The sequence below is a fragment of the Erythrolamprus reginae genome, chromosome 9 (assembly GCF_031021105.1).
Source record: "Erythrolamprus reginae isolate rEryReg1 chromosome 9, rEryReg1.hap1, whole genome shotgun sequence".
NCBI lineage: Eukaryota > Metazoa > Chordata > Lepidosauria > Squamata > Dipsadidae > Erythrolamprus > Erythrolamprus reginae.
The window spans coordinates 56,120,439-56,144,697 of NC_091958.1; the positions used below are offsets into that span (position 1 = coordinate 56,120,439).

General features: G+C 42.4%; 2 protein-coding genes across 2 annotated transcripts in view; one reads left to right on the forward strand and one right to left on the reverse strand.

The window, feature by feature from the left end:
- Positions 1–24,259, forward strand: part of CHLSN (cholesin) — a 108,016-nt gene continuing 83,757 nt past the window's right edge. The window contains 2 exon segments of the mRNA XM_070761399.1: positions 1–89; positions 2,893–3,050. Coding sequence (XP_070617500.1) covers positions 2,916–3,050 — 135 coding nt within the window. The 5' untranslated portion in view covers positions 1–89; positions 2,893–2,915.
- GPER1 (G protein-coupled estrogen receptor 1) lies at positions 16,466–17,617 on the reverse strand. Its single transcript, XM_070760208.1, has one exon. It carries the CDS (start codon positions 17,615–17,617, stop codon positions 16,466–16,468), a length of 1,152 nt encoding a protein of 383 aa, XP_070616309.1.

Sequence of the window (24,259 nt, forward strand, 5' to 3'; positions counted from 1 at the left end):
CCAATCAGGGCTGGAGGAGGACGGGACGGCGGCGGCCAGAAGGAAGCCGGCGGGAAAAGGCGGAAGAGCGGCTGCTGCAGAAGCCGGGGGTGAGTGTGAGGCGGGCGGCGGAGCCGATGGGGGCGTTGGGGGCGGGGGGAGGTTGTCGCCCACGTGCATGAAGCTGGACTACAGTGCCCACAAGCAACTGCAACCCCCATAAGTCCCAAGCTACAATACCCATTAGCCCCAACTGGCTATAACAAGGTGACTCTGGGCGGCTTCTCCAATAACTTTCATAGAGTGCTCGGCTATAGAAGTTCCCTCTAATGACTAGAATAGAGTAGAGCAGTGTTTCCCAACCTTGGCCACTTGAAGCTATCTGGACTTCAAGTCCTAGAATTCTGGCTGGGGGATTCTGGGAGTTGAAGTCCAGATAGCTTCAAGTGGCCAAGGTTGGGAAACACTGGAGTAGAGTACAGTAGAGTAAAGTAGAGTAACAGAGTAGAGCAGTAGAGTAGAGTAGTAGACTAAAGTAATAGGAGTAGAGTAGTGGAGTAGAGTAGAGTAAGAGTAGAGGAGTAGAGAAGTAGAGGAATAGAGTAGAGGAGTAGAGGAATAGAGGAGTAGAGAAGTAGAGTAGAGGAATAGAGCAGAGGAATAGAGAAGTAGAGCAGAGGAATAGAGGAGTAGAGTAGAGGAATAGAGGAGTAGAGAAGTAGAGTAGAGGAATAGAGAAGTAGAGTAGAGGAATAGAGAAGTAGAGTAGAGGAATAGAGCAAAGAAATAGAGAAGTAGAGCAGAGGAATAGAGGAGTAGAGCAGAGGAATAGAGGAGTAGAGAAATAGAGTAGAGGAATAGAGAAGTAGAGTAGAGGAATAAAGTAGTATAAATTAAGGACCAGCTGTATTCAACGGTAAAAGAAGATTTACCAAAAAAAGAGGCAAGAATTGGCAGGCTGTCTAATGAGTCTGACTTGTGTTTAAGAACCATAAATCTCTTGTCCTGCTGTATTTCCCTGAACACTTTTGAGCATTAAATGCAACCTTAGTGCAAATCTGCCAATAGATGTTGATTACAAAAGGAAACTTAGTTCAGGTCTCTTTTGGCAACACTGTATTTCAGCACATTCCTTGTTTATCTTTAAAATGTCCATTTTTTAACATTGTTAACAAAAGATGTATTTGTTTGCTGTAAGTGGTTTGCAACTGCTTGTTGTAGAATCTACACACATAATATTTACTTACTTACTTACTTAGTTACTTAGTTACTTACTTACTATTTTATTTGATTGTTATGCCTCCTTTCTCCTTAGACTCAGGGCAGCTTACAACATGTTAGCAATAGCACTTTTTAACAGAGCCAGCATGTTGCCCCCACAATCCGGGTCCAATAACTTGGGTGTATTGAATTTCCCAAAATTGGATTTAGAACAGAACAAAATAGATCCACTTGCCTGCAGCTTGGTCATTTTTATTCCCCTAAAGATATGATTTCATGTCAGAATAACAGAGAGTTGGAAGGGACCTTGGAGGTCTTCTAGTCTAACCCCCTGCTCAGGCTGGAGGCACTGTTCCATTTCAGATAAATTGTTGTCTAATCTCTGTTAGCATTCCACACTGGGCTTATTACCAATGTGAGAGTGCCAAACTTGAAACAGAATATATGTGGCAGTGGTGGTTGTTCATCCAATAACACAGACCAATATAGTAAAGGTATAAATGTTATTTGCAAAGTATTCAATATACTAACTAGCATATGCAGTCAGACATTTCCAGGTTAAGCAATCATATACATTACTAACCATTACTATTACACACAGTTCCATACAGTATTATAATACATAGACCACTGTTAAGCACAAAATTCAAAGTGTTGGTAATGACCTTTAAAGCCCTACATGGCATTGGGCCAGAATACATCTGGAACCGCCTTCTACCGCATGAATCCCAGCAACCGCTAAGGTCCCACAGAGTTGGCCTTCTCCGGGTCCCATCGACCAAACAATGTTGTTTGGCGGGCCCCAGGGGAAGAGCCTTCTCTGTGGCGGCCCCGGCCCTCTGGAATCAACTCCCCCCCGAGATTAGAACGGCCCCTCCTTGTCTTTCGCAAATTACTCAAGACCCACCTTTGTCGCCAGGCATGGGGGAGTTAGGATATTCCTTCCCCTAGGCCATTACAAGTTATGTATGGTATGTTTGTGTGTATGTTTGGTTTTCATAATAAGGGTTTTTAGTTGTTTTATTAAATTGGATTGTTACATTTTGTTTTTTATCATTGTTGTTAGCTGCCCCGAGTCTGCGGAGAGGAGCGGCATACAAATCCAATGAATAAATAAATAAATAGATAAATAAATAAATAAATAAAGTACATAGACCATTTAGCACACAGCAATATATTCTAGTATTAAGACACAGAAGCATTAGCACACAGAATATATCTTAGCACACAGCAGTATTAAACACACAATAATATCTTAGCACACAGCAAAACTTAGCACACAGCAATATAGCAAGCATTATCAACACTAAGCGCAATAGCCACCAACAACCAACAACACAATGCAATACAAAACAACCCAATACAATGCAGAGCAATACATCTGTCTCCCTTTTATGTATAATTGCAGCCTAGCTCCTAAAGCAACACCCTACCATTTCCTCCAAACATACATTGCTGATTAGTTGATATATTGACAAACCCAACCAGTCCAGTACATAGGACTGACAATCTCTACTGAAAAACTTCCAGTGTTGGAGCAAAAGTCCTTTCGCAAGAGGCCACTCTCTGGTTTTGCTTCTCATCCATCCACCCAGAACAAAGATAAATCTTCAGGGGGGGGGGGAGAAAGTTAGAATTTGTTCTGCTGAACAAACAAAACAGGTAGGAATACTTTTTATTTATTTATTCTAGAGTCGTAAGCCACAGGAAAACGAATGAAGGCAGAAAGGAAAAAGAACCTGTCCCCAGAAAAGAGGAGGATGAAGCAGAAAAAGAAATCTGCAAAGCATCCAAAGCCAAAAACTGCACCAGAGGAAGATGGATCTGTGCTGAAAAAAACTAAACTAAACGTGAGTAAATAAATTGATATTATTATTATTTATTAGATTTGTACGCCGCCCCTCTCCGAAGACTCGAGTCCTTCGATCCTAGAAATGCTTTCTTTCAAATTTTCAGCTGTGAGTGCTACTTGTTGAAAAATATAGGCAAGACAATATGTTGTGTTTTTAAAAATGTATTGGGATTATTGCCACGTGGTCTGTATTTTTCTGTTTTCTAATCCGGGTTAAGAGAATCTGAAGTTTAACATGGGAAGTGCTGGGTTGCTTAAAAAAACAACAACACTATTTATTACCCTTAGATTTTAAACAGGACCCTTGTTTTTAGTATCTTCTGTAGTTATTGACAAAACATATGCATGTAGCGTTTTATAGTTCGATGGAAGAAGAGCAGACCAGAGATCTTAAGCATATTATTATTGTCTCTTACAGTATCTGGTTTATCCTGTGACTAAAGACACCTTCTCTAGTCTTTATTTAACAACGTACAGAATAAACAGATGTAGTTGTATTTGAGATACAAGTACAGTGGTACCTCTGCTTAAGAACTTAATCCGTTCCGTGACCAGGTTCTTAAGTAGAAAAGTTTGTAAGTAGAAGCAGTTTTTCCCATAGGAATCAATGTAAAAGCAAATAATGCGTGCAAACCAATTAGGAAACAAATAAGAGCTCGGAATTTGGGTGGGAGGAGGAGGAAGAAGAAGAGGACAGTCGCTGCCCAGAGCGAAGGGAGCGTTTCTTTTCTCTGGGCGCTGGCAAAAGTTTATTCCCTCTCCAAGCGCCCAGAGAAAGGAAAATGCTCCGTTCGGTCTGGACTGCCAAAGCCTCCTTAAGCGCCACCAAAAGGCTCCTCTGGCAGCCCAGAAAAAGCCCGAGATGGCCGGGATTAAAGGGGGAATGGCAGGAAACTGTCCGGGCCTTTGTGCCGCTCTCAAATTTCCTGGGAAATTTTTCTGGGCTCAGGTTCTTAAGTAGAAAATGGTTCTTAAGTAGAGGCAAAAAATCTTGAACACCCGGTTCTTATCTGGAAAAGTTCTTAGGTAGAGGTACCAATGTACAGTATACCCAAAATTATCCACCTGCAAAATAATATTTAACCATTTCTATGTATCTCCTATGTACAAGTTACACCTGAAATCAAAGCCTTTTAGTTCAGTTACTCTGGGTGGGTGGGAAACAAATGGGATATTTATTTATTTTGTCAAGTACGTATTGGCAGTATACAAAGATATAACACTGTTTATATACATGATACTAGTAATAGAGAAACATTAGGACAGGGGGCGGTAGGTATACTGGTGCACTTATGCACGCCCCTTACCCCATGATTTCATTGATAAAGAAACAAACAAAAGAAGGAAGGAAGGAAGGAAAGAAAGAAAGAAGGAAAGAAGGAAGGGGTGTGCATAAGTGCACCAGCGTGCCTTCCATCCCCTGCCCTAATATTTCTCTCTTACTAGTATCATGTATATAAATATTATTATATTATATATTGGTGGTATACAAAGATACAACAATGTTTATATACATGATACCAGTAATAGAGAAACATTAGGACAGGGGACGGTAGGTACGCTGGTGCACTTATGCACGCCCCTTAACATTTATTTAACATTTGTTGTTTCATTTTCTGCATATTTGCAGCCGATTCGCTTCGTGTTCTCCCAAACCATTAAAAAGTCCGTATAGTTTTGAGAACATCACCCCCCCCCCTCTGTACATTAAACAAACAGCATACGCAGCAGTTCATCAGATGTTGTGCTTAGCCCCACAATCTGGCTTTTGTTAGTGGGACCCGACTGTCCCCTCCTGACCTTCCCTGCTGAGACAAGAGGAAATCCCTCATGTCCCTTCCCCTTGCTAGCCCCATAGGGACTAGTAGGCTGAGTAAAGAAAAAGAAAAGTTTGTGTGAACTTATGGCACACCGTTTTCTGCAAGTTCACGTGGTATAGAGTTGGTAACACAGAACATTGAAAACTAAATGAATTAAAAGGTAGATTTGTGACTGTGGATTGTGATTTTTTGTCGGTGGGGTGTGTGTGTGTGGAAAATGTCCTCCTGTAGTTTCTTCTGTTCTTGCTGGGGGCCCCAAATAATAATAATACTGTAATAATAATAATAATAATAATAATAATTATTATTATTATTATTATTATTATTATTATTTATTGGATTTGTATGCCACCCCTCTCCGCAGACTCGGGGCGGCTAACAACAATGATAAAAACAGCATGTGACAATCCAATAATAAAACAACTAAAAACCCTTATAATAAAACCAAACATACACACAGACATACCATGCACAACTTGTAATGGCCTAGGGGGAAGGAATATCTCAACTCCCCCATGCCTGGTGGTATAAATGAGTCTTGAGTAGTTTATGAAAGACAGGGAGGGTGGGGGCAATTCTGATTTCCGGGGGGAGTTGGTTCCAGAGGGCCGGGGCTGCCACAGAGAAGGCTCCTCCCCTGGGCACCGCCAAATGACATTGTTTAGTCGACGGGACCCGGAGAAGGCCAACTCTGTGGGACCTTATCAGTCGCTGGGATTCGTGCGGTAGCAGGCAGTTCCTGAGGTACTCTGGTCCAATGCCATGTAGGGCTTTAAAGGTCATGACAAACACTTTGAATTGTGACCGGAAACTGATTGGCAGCCAATGCAAGCCATGGAGTGTTGAAGAAACGTGGGCGAATCTTGGAAGCCCCACGATGGCTTTCGCGGCTGCGTTCTGCACGATCTGAAGTTCCTGAACACTTTTCAAAGGTAGCCCCATGGAGAGAGCGTTGCAGTAATCGAACCTCGTTTTAATTTTAAAGCAAGGTATATAGTACACGACAACGCGAGGAACTTAATCTGATTTGTTGCTGTGCTTTGCTGAAATGTACAGAATTGGGTTTGACTGAGAACTTCGGTTAAAATGCAGGTTTCAAGCTTCACTTGGTGCAAAGCCCCACATCGCAGCAAAATGAGGTGTTTTGTAAGAAATGGGATTATATTGACTCTGCCGCCTCTCAGCATAAAGTTTACGGGGTTTTTCTTAAGTTTGTCATTTTGTCATTCCTGACATAGGTGTAATGTTAATTTAATAAGCTGGGATTTGCTGACCAGTTCCAAAGGGCTTGCCTGGTCAGAATTTGGACTGTCTGGTGTTCTGTAAGGCACAAGTGAAATTCAAGTGTAATTTCCAAGCTGGAAAATAAAGATAGGTTCATATCTTCATACAGAAATCAGTTTTCTGAGGAGCCGTGAAGACCTGGCTTTTATTTATTTATTTGTTTGTTTGTTTGTTTGTTTATTGATTGATTGATTGATTGGATTTGTATGCCACCCCTCTTCATGTGATAGAAACATAGAAGTCTGACGGCAGAAAAAGACCTCACGGTCCATCTAGTCTGCCCTTATACTATTTCCTGTATTTTATCTTAGGATGGATATATGTTTATCCCAGGCAGGTTTCAATTCAGTTACTGTGGATTTATCAACCACGTCTGCTGGAAGTTTGTTCCAAGGATCTACTACTCTTTCAGTAAAATAATATTTTCTCATGTTGCTTTTGATCTTTCCCCCAACTAACTTCAGATTGTGTCCCCTTGTTCTTGGGTTCACTTTCCTATTAAAAACACTTCCCTCCTGGACCTTATTTAACCCTTTAACATATTTAAATGTTTCAATCATGTCCCCCCTTTTCCTTCTGTCCTCCAGACTATACAGGTTGAGTTCTTGAAGTCTTTCCTGATACGTTTTATGCTTAAGACCTCCCACCATTCTTGTAGCCCGTCTTTGGACCCGATCATGATTCTATCCCTCTGTTAATGCAGCCTAGAAATATAACTTACCAGCCTTCTCGTGGTATAAACACGTGATTTAAAATGAGCAAAGCTGTCTCTTTCTGGAAAGCAAAACAATGTCTTGAAGATATTAAGAGAGGTGCGCCTAACTTAACTATAACTTGAGCATTATTTTTGCTGCCCTGCTTCTAGCTTTAATTCACCCTTCTGTGCCGGCCACGAATCCAAGACAACGCAGAGAGAGAGAGAGAGATTTGTTTGAAATATTTTAATATGCAGAGATAAGGCTGAATAATCTTGCATTCCTTTGAATATTTGTGTAATGGACTGAGCAAATTTCCCAGGAAGGCCTATTCACAGCTGGGAAAACAGTTCCTACTTTGAAAGTGGTTTTTCCCAGGCGAAGGGCTCCCATCTCCCACTGTTTCTGATATAAACACAATATTTGGCGTCCTATTTAGCGGAGTTTCAAAAGGTTAGGAATTCAGGCTTTACCAACAGATCCCACCAACCCTGTACAGTGCAGACGGTAAACGTTGAGCTGTGTCGCCATTTCTTAAATCGGACTTTTCAAAAGGCGGACGAGTCCATAGGAACATTGGCTTCCATTTTGCTTGGTAGAAACATAGAAGATTGACAGCAGAAAAAGACCTCCTGGTGCATCTAGCCTGCCCTTAGTTCCTGTATTTTATATTAGGATGGATCTATGTTTATCCCAGGCATGTTTCAATTCCGTTCCTGTGGATTTACCAACCACGGCTGCTGGAAGTTTGTTCCAAGGATCTACTACTCTTTCAGTGAAATAATATTTTCTCATGTTGCTTTTGATCTTTCCCCCAGCTAACCTCAGATTGTGCCCCCTATTAAAAACACTTCCCTACTGAACCTTATTTAACCCTTTAACATATTTGAATGTTTCGATCATGTCCCCCCTTTTCCTTCTGTCCTCCAGACTATACAGATTGAGTTCATGAAGTCTTTCCTGATACGTTTTATGCTTAAGACCTTCCACCATTCTTGTAGCCCGTCTTTGGACCCATTCAATTTGATCCATATCTTTTTGTGGGTGAGGTCTCCACAACTGGACACAGTATTATTCCAAACGGGGTCTCCCCAGCGCTCTATACAGCGGGATCACTGCCTCCCTCTTCCTGCTTGTGATACCTCTAGCTATGCAGCCAAGCATTCTACTTGCTTTCCCTACCTCCTGACCGCGTTAAATGAATCTGGCTTCCCTCCTGGACTTTGCTTGTGAGACAAAGTGGCAGTTGACAAAGGTCCGAATTTTGATCATACGACCACGGCAACGGTCGTAAGTGTGAAAAAAAAATGGCTCGAGGACACTTTTTTCAGCTTTGTCATTTGTGACTCACCCATACAAGAAAACATCGCTCCAAGTTTATCAAAGAGTTTGGCTTCAAATTCTAATAAATCATTCCTACCAAATGCTAGTCTAGCGATTTGAATATCATATTCTGGTGTAATGAAATATGATAAGCGGCCATTTCTTTATCTTAATAGCTTTTAGCCCGGAACCTTTCCCTTTTTTACTAACTGTTTTAGCCTGGCGTGAGAGCTGAGCAGTAATTAAAGTCAAAATCAAACACAGACTGGAGTTTCAGAAACACCAAAATATCTTGCCTTAACAAATTGGCTGAGAGCCGCAATTACGGCAAAAGAATGTCTGTTTACTGCCGAAGAGTCTGAGTTATCGTCAGGGCCAATAACGAATGTCCAGAACCCCCCGAAGTTTGTAAATAATGTCTCCGAGCTGGGCTGAAGCAAAGGTACTCACTCCTTTTTGCAATAGCTACAGTCTTTCATAAAGCAATTGTCCAAAGGCTGGGTTTCTCCAAGAAAGCAGGGATTTTGGTTTAGAGAAAACTCTGGATCTGTTTCTCGGTTAAACCACGAACGATAACTCCTGCAAAGAACACTCCCACAAAACCTCCCTTTTTATGCACGCTGCAGAATTCCCTATGACTCTCAGCTGTGATCAAGTTCTCCTCCTGTGTCTGTGCAACTGTTCCTGTCTCCCCCCTAATCCTTCACACACGCACATTCAGGATTGGATCATTAATTATCCCCTCCTTATCCGACCCTGATAAAGCCCTAGCTGGAGGTTCCACAGGCATCACAGGGGTCTCCACTTTTATCTCTCCAGCCCCTTCAGGTTCCCTCTCTCCTTCCCCCTCACTACCTGAATCCTCCGACAGCCACACAGGTCTCCGATGCTCGGATGAACCCAGACCCTCTGGCTATGATCCAACCAAAACACTAACCAGCACTAACCACACCGAAGCAGTGGAAGTGATGTGCCGGTGCCTGGAGGCTGTTGGGGCATGGATGGGTGTCAACAAACTCAAACTCAACCCAGACAAGACGGAGTAGCTGTGGGTCTTGCCTCCCAAGGACAATTCCATCTGTCCATCCATTACCCTGGGGGGGGGGAGAAACTACTGACCCCCTCAGAGAGGGTTCACAACTTGGGCGTCCTCCTCGATCCACAGCTGACATTGGAACATCATCTTTCGGCTGTGGCGAGGAGGGCATTTGCCCACGTTCGCCTGGTGCACCAGTTGCGGCCCTATTTGGACAGGGAGTCATTGCTCATAGTCACTCATGCCCTCATCACCTCGAGGTTCGATTACTGCAATGCTCTCTACATGGGGCTGCCTTTGAAAAGTGTTCGGAAACTTCAGATCGTGCAGAACTCAGCCGCGAGAGCCGTCGTGGGGCTTCCAAGATTCGCCCACGTTTCTTCAACACTCCATGGCTTGCATTGGCTGCCGATCGGTTTCCGGTCACAATTCAAAGTGTTGGTCATGACCTTTAAAGCCCTACATGGCATTGGACCAGAGTACCTCCGGAACCACCTGCTACCACACGAATCCCAGCGACTGATAAGGTCCCACAGAGTTGGCCCCCGTCAACTAAACAATGTCGTTTGGCGGGCCCCAGGGGAAGAGCCTTCTCTGTGGTGGCCCCGGCCCTCTGGAACCAACTCCCCCCGGAGATTAGAACTGCCCCCACCCTCCCTGTCTTTCGTAAACTACTCAAGACTCATTTATACCGCCAGGCATGGGGGAGTTGAGATAGCCCTTCCCCCTAGGCCATTAGAAGTTATGCATGGTATGTTTGTGTGTATGTTTGGTTTTATTATAAGTGTTTTTAGTCGTTTTATTATTATTGGATTGTACATGTTGTGTTTATTATTGTTGTTAGCCGCCCCGAGTCTACGGAGAGAGGCGGCATACAAATCCAATAAATTATTATTAATTATTATTGTTATTAACCGGAGTCTAAATAATTTTTCTGCTCTTGGCCGCAACCATCTCTAAGCCTCACAATCCTTGCTTGCGCATTAAAGAACCGGGATGTATTTCCGATTTAGCTACGGCGCATTTCCTAATTCCTTTCTCGAAGCTCCCCCAGCTCTCTGGAGCTCCGGGGATGGGCAGCTTCCTTTTAACGCCCTGTAATATTTCTACAGACTTTGCAATAACAGTTTTGTTCACGAAGATCATCGAGGCGGCCACCATGAGATAAGGCGATAACCTGCTTTGCCTGAGAACAAAACCGGAGCTGGCAACCAGGAACGCTTCGGTCAGCAAACTGGTGTTTATTCTTAGCCTTTGGCGTGGCCGTATCCCTGAGTGAGGAAAAGGGAGATAAGTGAACTGTAAAAGAAAAGCCTTAAATGTCATCAAATTTGAATTTACCAGCTCAGGGAGAAGGACTTGGTAGCTGGCGGAAGCTCAACTCTCAGTGGGAGAGATTTCCCCTGCCCAACAAGGGGCTTACACGGAGTTGTAAACTCCAGTTCCTCAAACAAGTAGATTGGTGATCCCGCTAGTCAGTGGCATTTTTTTTAAAAAAGTCAATTAATTACTGTAATTTTTGGAGTGTAAAATGCACCTTTTTCCTCCCTAAAAGAGGCTGATAATTTGGATGCGTCTTATACTCTGAATGTAGCTTTTTTCCAGCCCTAACTAGCTGCTAACGATCTTCCCAGCTCTTACCTTGCAGGCTCTTTCATTGTTATTCTCTGGGGAGAATGTTTTCCAAGCCCTAAGTCTTTGCAGGGTTTTTTTTTCATTACTCTGCTCCGAATAAGTTTATTTCCAGCCCTAACCAGGTCCTAACAATGTTCCCAGCTCTACCCCCCCTTGCAGGTTCTTTCATTGTTACTCTCTGCAAAGAATGTTTTCCAAGCCCAAAGTCTTTGCAGGTTTTTTTTTCATTACTCTGCTCCGAATAAGTTTATTTCCAGCCCTAACCAGGTCCTAACAATGTTCCCAGCTCTAACTGGCTTGCAAGCTCTTTCATTGTTACTCTCTGCAAAGAATGTTTTCCAAGCCCAAAGTCTTTGCAGGTTTTTTTTTCATTACTCTGCTCCGAATAAGTTTATTTCCAGCCCTAACCAGGTCCTAACAATGTTCCCAGCTCTAACTGGCTTGCAAGCTCTTTCATTGTTACTCTCTGCGAAGAACGTTTTCCAAGCCCTACGTCTTTGCAGGGTTTTTTTCATTACTCTGCTCCGAATAAGTTCATTTCCAGCCCTAACCAGGTCCTAACAATGTTCCCAGTTCTAACTGGCTTGCAAGCTCTTTCATTGTTACTCTCTGCAAAGAATGTTTTCCAAGCCCAAAGTCTTTGCAGTTTTTTTTTTCATTACTCTGCTCCGAATAAGTTTATTTCCTCTGCCATCAGGCATGGTGGAACTGAGATATTCTTTCCCCCTAGGCCTTTACAATTTACGCATGGTATGTCTGTATGTATGTTTGGTTTTTATAATAAGGGTTTTTTTAGTTATTTTAGTATTGGATTGGATTGTTACATGTTGTTTTTATCATTGTTGTTAGCCGCCCCGAGTCTACGGAGAAGGGCGGCATACAAATCCAATAAATTTAAATAAATAAATAAAATAAATTTCCAGCCCTAACTAGGTGCTAACAATGTTCTCAGCTCTAACTGGCTTGCAAGCTCTTTCACTGTTACTCTCTGTGGAGAACGTTTTCCAAGCCCTAAGTCTTTGTAGTTGTTTTTTTTCATTGCTTCTGCGGGCAGATTTTTTTTCTCATGACTTACTTCCTCGCTGTGGGGTTCTCCTACCCCCCAGAATGTGGGTGCTGTTTGCTGCTTTTTCGCAATGCTGCAACAACTTTGTGTCCCTTTGCGTTAGCATCCCCACGGAGGCTTTTAAGGTCATTCAAAGGGGCATCTTGGGTCCCTGGTTGAAACAGTTGGGTTTTTATTTTATGCCTCCGTGACCAGCCCACCCTGTGGCCGGCACACAGTGTGGACTCTTGACTGTTCCCAAGAGCTCCACAAACAGATTTGCTCAGTTAGATCACTGCAAGTAGAAACGCGAGCATGCTGTTGGTTTAACATTTATTCATTGCAAGGCTGGAAAGCGGCCAGGCTCTGGCTGAAGGCATCTCTCTCTCTCTCTCTCTCTCTTCCTCTTTGTCCAAAACTTTCCCACCAAAGACAAGAGCCCGCTTTATCCTTGATCCAGATGAAATAGCCCTTAAATCCCATTGAAATTGCAACAGGATTCAAACCATAGCTGACATTCCATCCATTTAACTCGACCGGGATCCGGCCGTAAAATACACTGCTCAAAAAACAAATAAATAAAGGGAACACTTCAACAACACAATATAACTCCAAGTCAACCAAACTTCTGTGAAATCAAACTGTCCACTTGGGAAGCAACGCTGATGGACAATCAAATTTCTCCTGCTGTCGTGCACATTCAACAAAGGATTCAATGAGAATATTTCATTCATTCAGATCATAATGTCCTCCCTGTCAGTGACTACTTCAACTTTAACAACAACAACACAAGAGCACGTAATAGATACAAACTGAATGTAAACCGCTCCAAACTTGACTGCAGAAAATACGATTTCAGCAATAGAGTGGTCACCGCACGGAACTCATTACCTGTTGTTGCTTCCCCCAACCCCAAAATCTTCAACCTTATATTATCTACAATTGACCTCTCCCCTTTTCTAAGAGGTCTGTAAGGGGCGTGCATAACTGCACTTTTGTGCCTAATGTCCCTGTCCTACTGTCTTATTATCCTTTCTATTACTATGTTCTACTTATGTTATGTTATGTTAAAATATGTACTATAATACTATACTTGTTTGATAAATAAATAAATCTAGAATGTGTTCTTTGAGCGTTCCCTTTATTTGTTTGAGCAGTATATATTATCTCTCTCTCTCTCTCTCTCTCTCTCTCTCTCTATCTATCTCTCTCTCTCTCTCTCTCTCTCTCTCTCTCTCTCTCTATCTATCTATCTATCTATCTATCTATCTATCTATCTATCTATCTACACTGTTCAAAAAAATAAAGGAGACACTTAAACAACACAATATAACTCCAAGTCAATCAAACTTCTGTGAAATCAAACTGTCCACTTAGGAAGCAACGCTGATGGACAATCAATTTCTCCTGCTGTGGTGTACATTCAACTTTGTACAGAACAAAGTATTCAATGAGAATATTTCATTCATTCAGATCTAGGATGGGTTTTTTGAGTGTTCCCTTTATTTTTTTGAGCAGTATACTAAGAGAAGCCAGAAAAAAAACCCCCAATTCTTTAATGCAGTATTTTATATTTGGACATTTCCTTACATTTGAGTATTGCTGTCCATATGACAGATGAAGTTCAAAGAATAAGGTTTGGGAGGATCGGTAGCTTGTCACCCAGCAAACTCTTGTTGACTTTATATTTTTCATCTAAGGATGAGATGAGATTGTAAATTTATCTCTCAGTTTTAGTCAGTGCAAACTCAGAACTGATTCCAAAGGCAAGGCTGTGAGTTTAAAAGTCTGTGTGAAGTCTGGGAGTAAATGCTGAGTACTAAAAACACCTATGAGAGAGAGAGAGAGAGGGAGGGAGGGAGGGAGCATAGTTCCCTCTAAGCTGAGCAGTGAGCAATCGCTCACTTAAAAATCATCATCAACTCAGAGTTTTCCAAACCTGCCCAGAAGCCGAGAGGGAAAGAGTGAGAGGGAAGGAGAGAGAGAGGAAGAGAGAGAAACAGATAGAAAAAAGAGAGGAAGGAAAAGAGAAAGAAAAAGAATGGGAGCAAGGAAGAGAGAAAGAAAATCAAAATCTAGTTTGAAACTAGCTCAACTATTTAAGTGGAATTTTGATATTGATAGAGTTGCCCTATTATGAGCTCACTGTTATAGACACACAGTACAGTATGTTATTTTGAAATTCTCTGAGGCAAAACAGGGTGGGTTGTTTGTTTGTTTGTTTGTTTGTTTAATATTTATGTGCCGCCCAGTCCCGAAGGGACTGCCACTCAGACACTATACTTTTCCGCCCACCCCCAAAAAATATTAGAGGGAACACTGGGAGGGAGGTTCATAATATGGGAGTTGCCCAAATATTTCATACTGACATATATGTAATCCAAGCAACTCCTGACAGTGAGTGGAAGGAAGGGAGGGAGGGAGGGAGGATGGATGGAACGAAGGAAGGATGGATGGAAGGAAGGAAGGATGTATGGAAGGAAGGAAGGAAGGGTGGATGGAAGGAAGGATGGAAGGATGGATGGAAGGAAGGAAGGAAGGAATAGTAATGGCATTTAGACTTATATACCACTTTACAGTGCTTTACAGCCCTCTCTTAGTGGTTTACAGAGAATAATTATCATTATTTATTATATTATTATTATTTATTAGATTTGCATGCCGCCCCTCTCCGAAGACTCAGAGCGGCTATAGGAGTAAGCCTATTGACCCCAACAATCTGGGTCCTCATTTGCCGACTTTGGAAGGATGGAAGGCCGAGTCAACCTTGAGCCTACTGAGATTCGATCTGCCAAACTGCTGGCAGCCGGTGAGCAGCAGAAGTAGCTGCACTCTAACCACTGTGCCACCGAAGCTCTTATTTAAGGCCTGACTGGACAGCCACCTGTCTGAAATAGGTGAGGTCCAGCTTGATCAGGGGGCTGGACTATAAGACCTCGTAGGTCCCATCCAAATCTGTTACTCTTATGCTCCATGTATCCTATGGAGCTTGCTTAGTTTACAAACCGATTCACACCCGCACCGGAAATTCAAACCACATTGGCTGATCCGATTTTTAAAATAACAGTAGGGGATAGACTCTACTTTGAACCCGGGTTGCTTCTCTGTTTCCCTTAATTCAGTTTACGTCACAGAATACATACGTAGATCGGATCGTGTGTTGAGCTTGGTAGCTGTTTTCTTAACTGAGTTTGCAAGATGATCTATATACGAGTGGAAGCCACTGACTTCTCTGCCGCCTAATATCAATAGCTTCCGTTGGATTTTCCCAGGGGTGCTGCAGTTTTATTATATTTCCTATGGCAGTGTTTCCCAACCTTGGCAACTTGAATATATTTGGACTTCAACTCCCAGAATTCCCCAGCCAGTGAATAATAATAATAATTTATTGGATTTGTATGCCGCCCCTCTCCGTAGACTCGGGTCGGCTAACAACAATAATAAAAACAATATGTACAATCCAATAATAAAAACAACTAAAAACCCCTATTATATAACCAAACATACACACAAACATACCATGCATAACTTGTAATGGCCTACGGGGAAGGGCTATCTCAACTCCCCCATGCCTGGTGGTATAAATGAGTCTTGAGTAGTTTACGAAAGACAGGGAGGGTGGGGGCAGTTCTGATCTCCGGGGGGGAGTTGGTTCCAGAGAACGCTGGCTGGGGAATTCTGGGAGTTGAAGTCCAGATATCTTCAAGTTGCCAAGGTTGGGAAACACTGCCCTAGGACATCTAACATAGACCAGGCAGGTGACAATATTCAAGAATTATATTATAGTTACGTTTTTCCATAAGTATGAGGGTCGCCCAGAAGATAATGCACCACATTTATTTTCTTCAATAATTATTTATTGGGCACAACGAAACTTACACACAAGAAAGAATGATGTTTCTTCTTCTAGACTCTCTATTTTTCCATGTAATCTCCGTCCTGTTCTACGGCCTTCCTCCAGCGAGACTCAAGGGCGTCTATGCCCTGTTGGTACCACTCCTTGTTCTGCTCACGAAGCCATTTCTGCACTGGGCGAATCACCTCTAATGGCTTCACTCTCTGTGCCCAGCGACTAACCGTACTTCTGTCGACTGCAGATTCTCCATAAACTGCGCACAAACGTCGGTGAATGTTCCCAACAGTTTCTTTCTCTGCAGTGAGAAATTCAGTAACAACAAGCTGCTTGTAACGTCCATCCCTTGCAGACGCCTTTTTGAAACAGTGCTGCAGCTACACTACACTGTCTGAAGAAACGCAAAATTTACACCACACACTCCTGACCATTCAAATAATGTATACTTAAAGTTTTGCACTTGTACCATTACTGTAGACTGAGAAAAAAAATGTGGTGCAATACTTTCTGGGCGACCCTCGTAATTGTCGGATTCCTTGCAAACTGACCTTCGGGGTAAGGTGAAATACTCCTCCACAATTAAAGCAGTCTGGAGTTCCGCGTCCCATTTTATACCTTATAAAAAGAAAACATGGCGAATGGGACAATAACCGCACTTTTTTACTGTTAGTAAGAAGCAGGAGTGAGCAGGAATCGGTTCGCAGGTACAGGCTAATAATAAGCTAAACTTCCGACTGTTCAGCGCTTTCCGAAATGACCGATTTCAGCGTCGCGTGGCAAAGGCGGTTTAACATGGAGACTTTGGTCTTTTGCTCAATGTACAGCTTCAGTTTGTCCCTGAAAGTCTCCCCGAGGAAGCTGTAGATGAGCGGGTTCAGGCAGCTGTTGGAGAAAGCCGCCAGGTTGACTATGTGCCCCGTTAAGGGGTAGTTATGCCTGAAAGAGTGGCCCCTGGATGAAGACTCTTCCGTCCTCTGCAGAAGCTGCACGCTAATAAACACGTTCTCCGGCAGCCAGCAAATGAAGAAGACTAGGACCACCACGAAAATCATGCGCAGGGCTTTCTGCCGGCGGAGGCGCAAACTCCGGTGCTTGTGGGCGCTGATCAGCACCCGGGCGATTAAGGAATAGCAGAGGCCGATGATGGCGAAGGGGATGATAAACCCGACGGTGATTTCTAACCACTGGATTTCAGCCACGTCCGCGAAGCAGAAGTGTATCTCGCCCGAGTGTTGCAAGTGGACGGCCGTGAAGGGCACCAGGGCGGCCGAAATGGAGCCCAGCCAGATGAGTCCGCAGCTGAGCCGGGCGTGTTCCATGGTGCGGAAGAGGTTGGACTTCATGACTTTGGCCACGGCCATGTACCGGTCAAAGCTCATCCAGGTCAGGAAGAAGATGCTGCTGTACATGTTGATCTGCAGGAAGAGGGACATGAAGGTGCAGAGGATGGTGATGTCGTAGTACTTCTCGTCCAGGTTGAAGACCTCGATGAGGGAGTCCACCACCAGGATCAGGTCGGCCGCCGCCAGGTTCACGAAGTAGAGGTCGGGGATGGTCATCTTCTCACGGAAGCTGATGTTCACCACCAAGATGAGGACATTCCCCACGAAGCCGATGGGGAAGAGGAAGACGGTGTAGAGGCACGAGAGGAAGAGGCCAACCACATATTGCTGATGCTCGGCTCGGTCGACGAGGTTGAGGGCCCGGGTCTCGTTGCAAAACCGCGATCCATTGGGTTCGAAGTAGGTGCCGTTACACAGCGCCGGAGGGGCGCTTCCCGCGTATATCCCCGTGGTGTGATTCTCCACGAAATACGTCAGCCTGGATTTCTGCGCCAGGTGGGCCGTGGTTCCAAAGAGGTCTGTGGAGATCATGATTGCGGCCTCCGACGGCCGAATCGATTAGAACTTCTCGGAGAACATGGGAAGATGCTAGTCCACAGTAGGACGAGCACCCGCGAATTCACGTTGCGTCACTAAGGAACGTTTGGATAGCAGTAGAGGCGGCTTTGGATAGGGGTGCATGTTGCTTTCCTTGTAGGCCTGCTCGCGGTGTGAAAGATGAAAATCCATCTAGGACCGTCTCTCCCTCTTTGGCGCGGAGTGGGCGCTTGACCTGCAATTCACGAAAAAGAATATTAACCTCTTTCTCTGCAAAATTGGAAGCATCCAGCAGCACAAAGGATTTCAACATCTGTTCATGTAAACTCCGGCTATTGTCTTGTGGGGGGTTTATGGAGAGGAACCGCACTGGCTGGAGACGTGCCCGAATTAAGTGCAGAAAGTGGTGAGCAAACAAACCCTTTTTGACAGGTGAGGTCCATTTAGTGGGTTGCTTTTTTTCAAGTATTTTTTTTTTTAAATTTTTCCTCCACATCATAACATACAAAAAGCAATGTACCTTCTCTTTTGTTACAGTAAAATAGTTTTGGATTAGTAAATCTTATACTGCATAATCAAATTATACATTCTTAAATCCCACCTATTTAATGGGTCTGCGGAGAGGGGCGGCATACAAATCTAATAAATTTATTTATTTATTTACTTACTTACTTACTTACTTACTTACTTACTTACTTACTTACTTACTTACTTACTTACTTACATACTTACTTATTTACTTATTTACTTATTTATTAGATTTGTATGCAGTGCCTCTCCGAGGAGTTGAAGTGGCTCACAACAAATAAAATATCATATATATATATATATATATATATATATATATATATATATATATATATATATAATTATTATTATTATTATTATTACTATTACTATCTATCTATCTATCTATCTATCTATCTATCTATCTATCTATCTATCTATCAACATAGAAACATAGAAGATTGACGGCAGAAAAAGACCTCCTGGTCCGTCTAGTCTGCCCTTATACTATTTTCTGTATTTTATCTTAGGATGGATATATGTTTATCCCAGGCAGGTTTAAATTCAGTTCCTGTGGATTTATCAACCACATCTGCTGCAAGTTTATCTATCTATCTATCTATCTATCTATCTATCTATCTATCTATCTATCTATCTATCTATCTATCTATCTACCTACCTACCTACCTACCTACCTACCTATCTATAAGTTACCATCACACACCCCTAAAGGGAGGGGGGCTTGCTTTTTTCAAGGAAAGGATAAAAATCAAAGATGAAGCAGATTTTTTGGGGGGTGGGGGAACAAGAGATCAGCTTTCTGCTGAATTGGGTTCTTTCGGCTTATAGACAAGTGTTAACAGCCCCTATTATTATCTCCTCCGGTGGCTGAAAAAAAGGGTAAACTTTTACAGACTAAAGGGAGGGAAAAAAAGAATATTACAAAGTTTATGACTGGTTAGAAAAAAGATTAAGGGAAAAATGAACACAGAATTAAAAAGATATATGTAATATAATATACTGCTCAAAAAAAATAAAGGGGACACTTGAAACAACAGAATATAACTCCAAATCAATCAAACCTCTTTGAAACTGTCCACTTAGGAAGCAACACTGATTGACAGTCAATTTCACATGTTGTCAGCACATTCGACTTTGTACAGAACAAAGTATTCAATGAGAATATTTCATTCATTCAGATCTAGGGTGTGTTCTTTGAGCGTTCCCTTTATTTTTTTGTTCAGTATATATAGTTAAGTATACTGTTTTTTTGTTAAAGAGTTAGTAGGTAAATAAGAATATATATCGTTTCTAGACATTGTAATGTATGTTAAAAAATTCCACTCCAAATAACTTCTGATAAGAGTGGGGCGGGAAAAAGCCCCCATTTATGTCGGTTGTTGTTTTGTGTCTGTCTGATTTAAATTTTTAAAAAAAGATTTTCCTGTGTTTTCTTTTGTTTTCAACTTTATCCCCTTTTTTAATAAATATAATCTGTTGATACCCATTTTTAATTGGAATTAAGAGACTGCCTGGAATCTCTCTAAGAATGGAAATGTACCTTAAATGGTTGTTGTTTCTGTTAAAACCTCTCCCCCTTTTACTCTTCTTCTGAAAAATGGAAATACAGTATATTATTAACAAAAGGAGCCATCTCTCCAGAGGACTTGAGTTTTCAGCCACGGCATGAGAAAAAACAACAACCAAGCAGCAAATTTTGTCAACGAAAATGGCCATTTGCAAGGGGGAAAAAATATTGTTTTCCTTGGTGGATTCTGTTCGTCCTAGACGCCTCTGAGCTACTAAGTTTGATCCTGGTTTAATTAAATACTGCTATTTAATTTATTATTGGGCTGTCTACCATCTCCCTTCAAAGTTAATAGAGGGCTTGTGGTTCAGTTCTTACCCTTTTTATGTGATCGCCTGCGTGGGTTCGGTTCTGTTTTATTTCGAGAACCCAAAAATTACTTTCTTGCCTAAATACTGTAATGTCCAAATTGCCGTGGGCTGTCACTGACCCAGGGTTTTTTTACTATCAAAGCATCCATTCAAAAGTGTGGGGGGAAAAAACTAATAATAATACCGTAATAATAATAATAATAATAATAATAATAATAATAATAATAATAATAATAAAAATAAAAATAAAATAAAATGTAAAATAAGGCACTTGGGGAAAAGGAATCGTCAATTTGAGTATTGCATTGGCAGTTCTGTGTTAGCAAAAACTTCAGAAGAGAAGGATTTAGGGGTAGTGATTTCTGACAGTTTTAAAATGGGTGAGCAGTGTGGTCGGGCAGTAGGAAAAGCAAGTAGGATGCTTGGCTGCATAGCTAGAGGTATAACAAGCAGGAAGAGGGAGATCGTGATCCCCTTATATAGAGCACTGGTGAGACCCCGTTTGGAATACTGTGTCCAGTTCTGGAGACCTCACCTCCAAAAAGATATGGATCAAATTGAAGGGGTCCAAAGACGGGCTACAAGAATGGTGGAAGGTCTTAAGCATAAAACATATCAGGAAAGACTTAATGAACTCAATCTGTATAGTCTGGAGGACAGAAGGAAAAGGGGGGACATGATCAAAACATTTAAATATGTAAAAGGGTTAAATGAGGTTCAGGGGGGAAGAGTTTTTAATAGGAAAGTGAACACAAGAACAAGGGGACACAATCTGAAGTTAGTTGGGGGAAAGATCAAAAGCAATGCGAGAAAATATTATTTGACTGAAAGAGTAGTAGATCCTTGGAACAAACTTCCAGCAGACGTGGTTGGTAAATCCACAGTAACCGAATTTAAACATGCCTGGGATAAACATATATCCATTGTAAGATAAAATACAGGAAATAGTATAAGGGCAGACTAGATGGACCATGAGGTCTTTCTCTGCCGTCAGTCTGCTATGTTTCTATGTTTATTAGATTTGTATGCTGCCCCTCTCTGAAAACTCGGAGCAGTCTCCGAGTAAAAGTTTGACTTGCTGACAATAGGTCAAAGCATCGTCCATCTGTATTTTATCCTGCTTTTTAAAAGAAAGCCTGATTCCTAAAAGAGAACGATAAATCCTTTTTTGATAAACAACCATGAAATACACTAAAGTGCACGGTGTGTGTGTGTGTTTTTTTTTTAATAAAAGCAATTGAAACAATGCTGCTTTGGTGTCAATCTGTTTAGGCACAAGATGTGCCCAAAAAATTAAAAATACAGCATTTAAGTAACATTCCTTACTTTCAGCTGTCCTCAGGTTCATTTATTTTTGCATTTATTGTACACAGCTGGACAGCCATAAATATTAGCAGATCCAGTGTTGGTTTCCTTCCAACTACCGGTAGGCTGGTTTATATTTAAGGGCAGCATCTCTACAGTCCAATAATTGAAATTAATTTTATTATGATGACAGCAGCATGTACAGAGGCATGGTTCGGCTAGAAATGGAATTACATCTTTTTTTAAAAAAGGAAGGAAGGAAGGGAAAAAGAAAGGAAGGAAGGAAGGAAGAGAAAAAGAAAGGAAGGAAGGAAAGAAAGAAAGAGAAAAAGGGAGGAAGGAAGGAAAGAAAGAAAGAAAGAAAGAAAGAAAAAAGTGCTTTAAAAGTGCTGATTGTTACTGACAACAGATTAATAACTGACATCAAATTGTACCAATAAAATAAAAATTATAGACGGTTCTGCCTTTTGTCTCCAACTTAAAAAGCCCCCCAAACCCCTCATTGAAACTTAACTCTGTTTCTGCTGAGTAGTTTCCCCCCCCCCTTCTCTCCAGTTGAACGAGTTCATCTGATTTTTTTGTTTTTAATCCTCCTTTCAAGAATTATTTGCCCTTCTCCGTCTCTCTTTCCCTTTTTTCTTTGAAATGCCTATTTTTAATACGAAGAAAAACCCAGATGCAGTTGCACCGGCTCTGCTCAACTCAAACTTCACTTTTAAGAACTTCCACGGCAAAGTATTGCAAACCTGAGCAACAAAAGGGATGAAAAAGAGACACGAAGGAGGCCGATCAATCGAATCCCCCCAAAATTAGGAAGTTCCAATAAGACCACCTTACCTTTCTTTATTTGCACAGTTTCTCTTCATCGCCGGCATGTTTCCATCCATTGGAAATATTATTCTCACGTGTCCATTTGCAACCTGGATGCTCTCAAAAAATCCCCTTTTAAATCCTGAGGACGCAGGTGGAAAGTGACTTTGTCTGTCTGGGGAGGAAGCCTGGTTGACAGAGGCATGGACCCCCCCCCCCCCGCCACCCACACATACACACACCTGGTGGTGGCTCAGCCAGGATCGGTCTACAGGCTGTGGGAAAGAGAGGGCTGAGCAGCTGGGCTGGATTCTGCCGTCTGAATGGAATGACAGCCAAGTCTGCGGGGCTCAGCGCATGGATCTCTCTCTCTCTCTCTCTCCCTCTCTCCCCCTCCCGTTGGAGAAAAGGATGCTCCATTTACCCATGTGCCATGTCAGTCTGTCTGTCTGCCTATGTCTCTCTTTCTCTCTCTTTCTCTTTCTCTCTCTCTGTCTCTCTTTATCTCTCTCTCTCTGTCTTTCCCTTTCTCTTTCTCTCTCTCTTCCGCTCTCTTTATCTCTCTCTCCCTTTCTCTCTTTCTCTCTCTCTTTCTCTCTCTGTCTCTGTCTCTTTCTTCCCCTCTCTGTCTTTCTCTCTGTCTCTCTCTCTCTTTCTCTCTCTCTCTCTCTCTGTCTTTCTCTCTCTCTTTCTCTTTCTCTCTTCCTCTCTCTCTCTTTCTCTCTCTCTCATTCTCTCTCTCTCTCTTTCTCTCTCTCTGTCTCTTTCTTTCTTTCTCTCTCTCTTTCTCTCTGTCTTTCTCTCTGTCTTTCTCTCTCTCTCTTTATCTCTCTCTTCCTCTCTCTCTCTCTTTATCTCTCTCTTCCTCTCTCTCTCTCTCTTCCTCTCTCTCTCTCTTTATCTCTCTCTCTCTTTCTCTCTCTCTGTCTTTCTGTCTTCCTCTCTCTCTGTTTCTCTCTCTCTCTTTCTCTCTCTCTCTGTCTCTCTCTCTTCCTCTCTCTCTCTTTATCTCTTTCTCTCTCCCCCTCTCTTTCAACAAATGATGCTCCATTCCCCATGTGCCATGTTTCTCTCTCTCTCCCTCTTTTTCTCTTTCTCTCTCTTCCTTGTCTCTCTTTCTCCTTCCCTCTCTCTTCCTCTTTCTCTCTCTTTCTCTCTTCCTCTCTCTGTCTTTCTTTCTCTGTCTCTTTCTCTCTCTGTCTTTCTCTCTTTTTTCTCTCTCTCTCTCTTCCTCTCTCTCTCTTCCTCTCTCTGTCTTTCTCTCTGTCTTTCTCTCTTTTTCTCTCTCTCTGTCTCTCTTCATCTCTCTCTCTCTTTCTCTCTTTCTTTCTCTCTGTCTCCCCCCTCCCTTTCGACAAAATGATGCTCCGTTCCCCATGTGCCATGTCAATCAGTCTGTCTCTCTCTCTCTCTCTCCCCCCCCCTTCAGCTCAGCAATTCATCTTTCTCACGAAAGCAGATGCAAAGTCCGGTCTCTTCTCAAAAGCTTCCAGGGATGAAGCTCTCACCTTTCGCACCGGGACCCCTTTCCTTAAGACCCAACCGTAGAAGTTAGGAGAACTTTTTCTGACAGCTGGGGACAGTTCATCACACGTGCATTTACAATGTGTGTGTGTGTGTATGTGTAGTTTTGACTAAGTTCTGGTTATTAAAAGAGGTATTGAAGTATTGGGGGGCTCCTACAGAGATGAGGGGGTCAACTTATTTCCCCCCTGCAGCTATAACCTTTCAGGGGTATCTGCCAGTCTTCGGAGAGGGGCGGCATACAAATCTAAATAATAAATAAATAAATAAACCTTAGCCACTTGAAGACTGGTGGACTACAACTCCCAGAATTCCTAAGCCATTGCTGTGCCAGGGGATTCTGGGAGTTGTAGATAAATGGTCAAAGCAATGGAAACTGCAGTTTAATGTTTCCAAATGTGAAATAATGCACTTGGGGAAAAGGAATCATCCATCTGAGTATTGCATTGGCAGTTCTGTGTTAGCAAAAACTTCAGAAGAGAAGGATTTAGGGGTGATGATTTCTGACAGTCTCAAAATGGGTGAGCAGTGTGGTCGGGCAGTAGGAAAAGCAAGTAGGATGCTTGGCTGCATAGCTAGAGGTATAACAAG

What these genes read in the sequence shown, in the direction of transcription:
- GPER1 (XM_070760208.1), bottom strand. Translation starts at nt 17,617, where the DNA reads ATGATCTCCACAGACCTCTTTGGAACCACGGCCCACCTGGCGCAGAAA.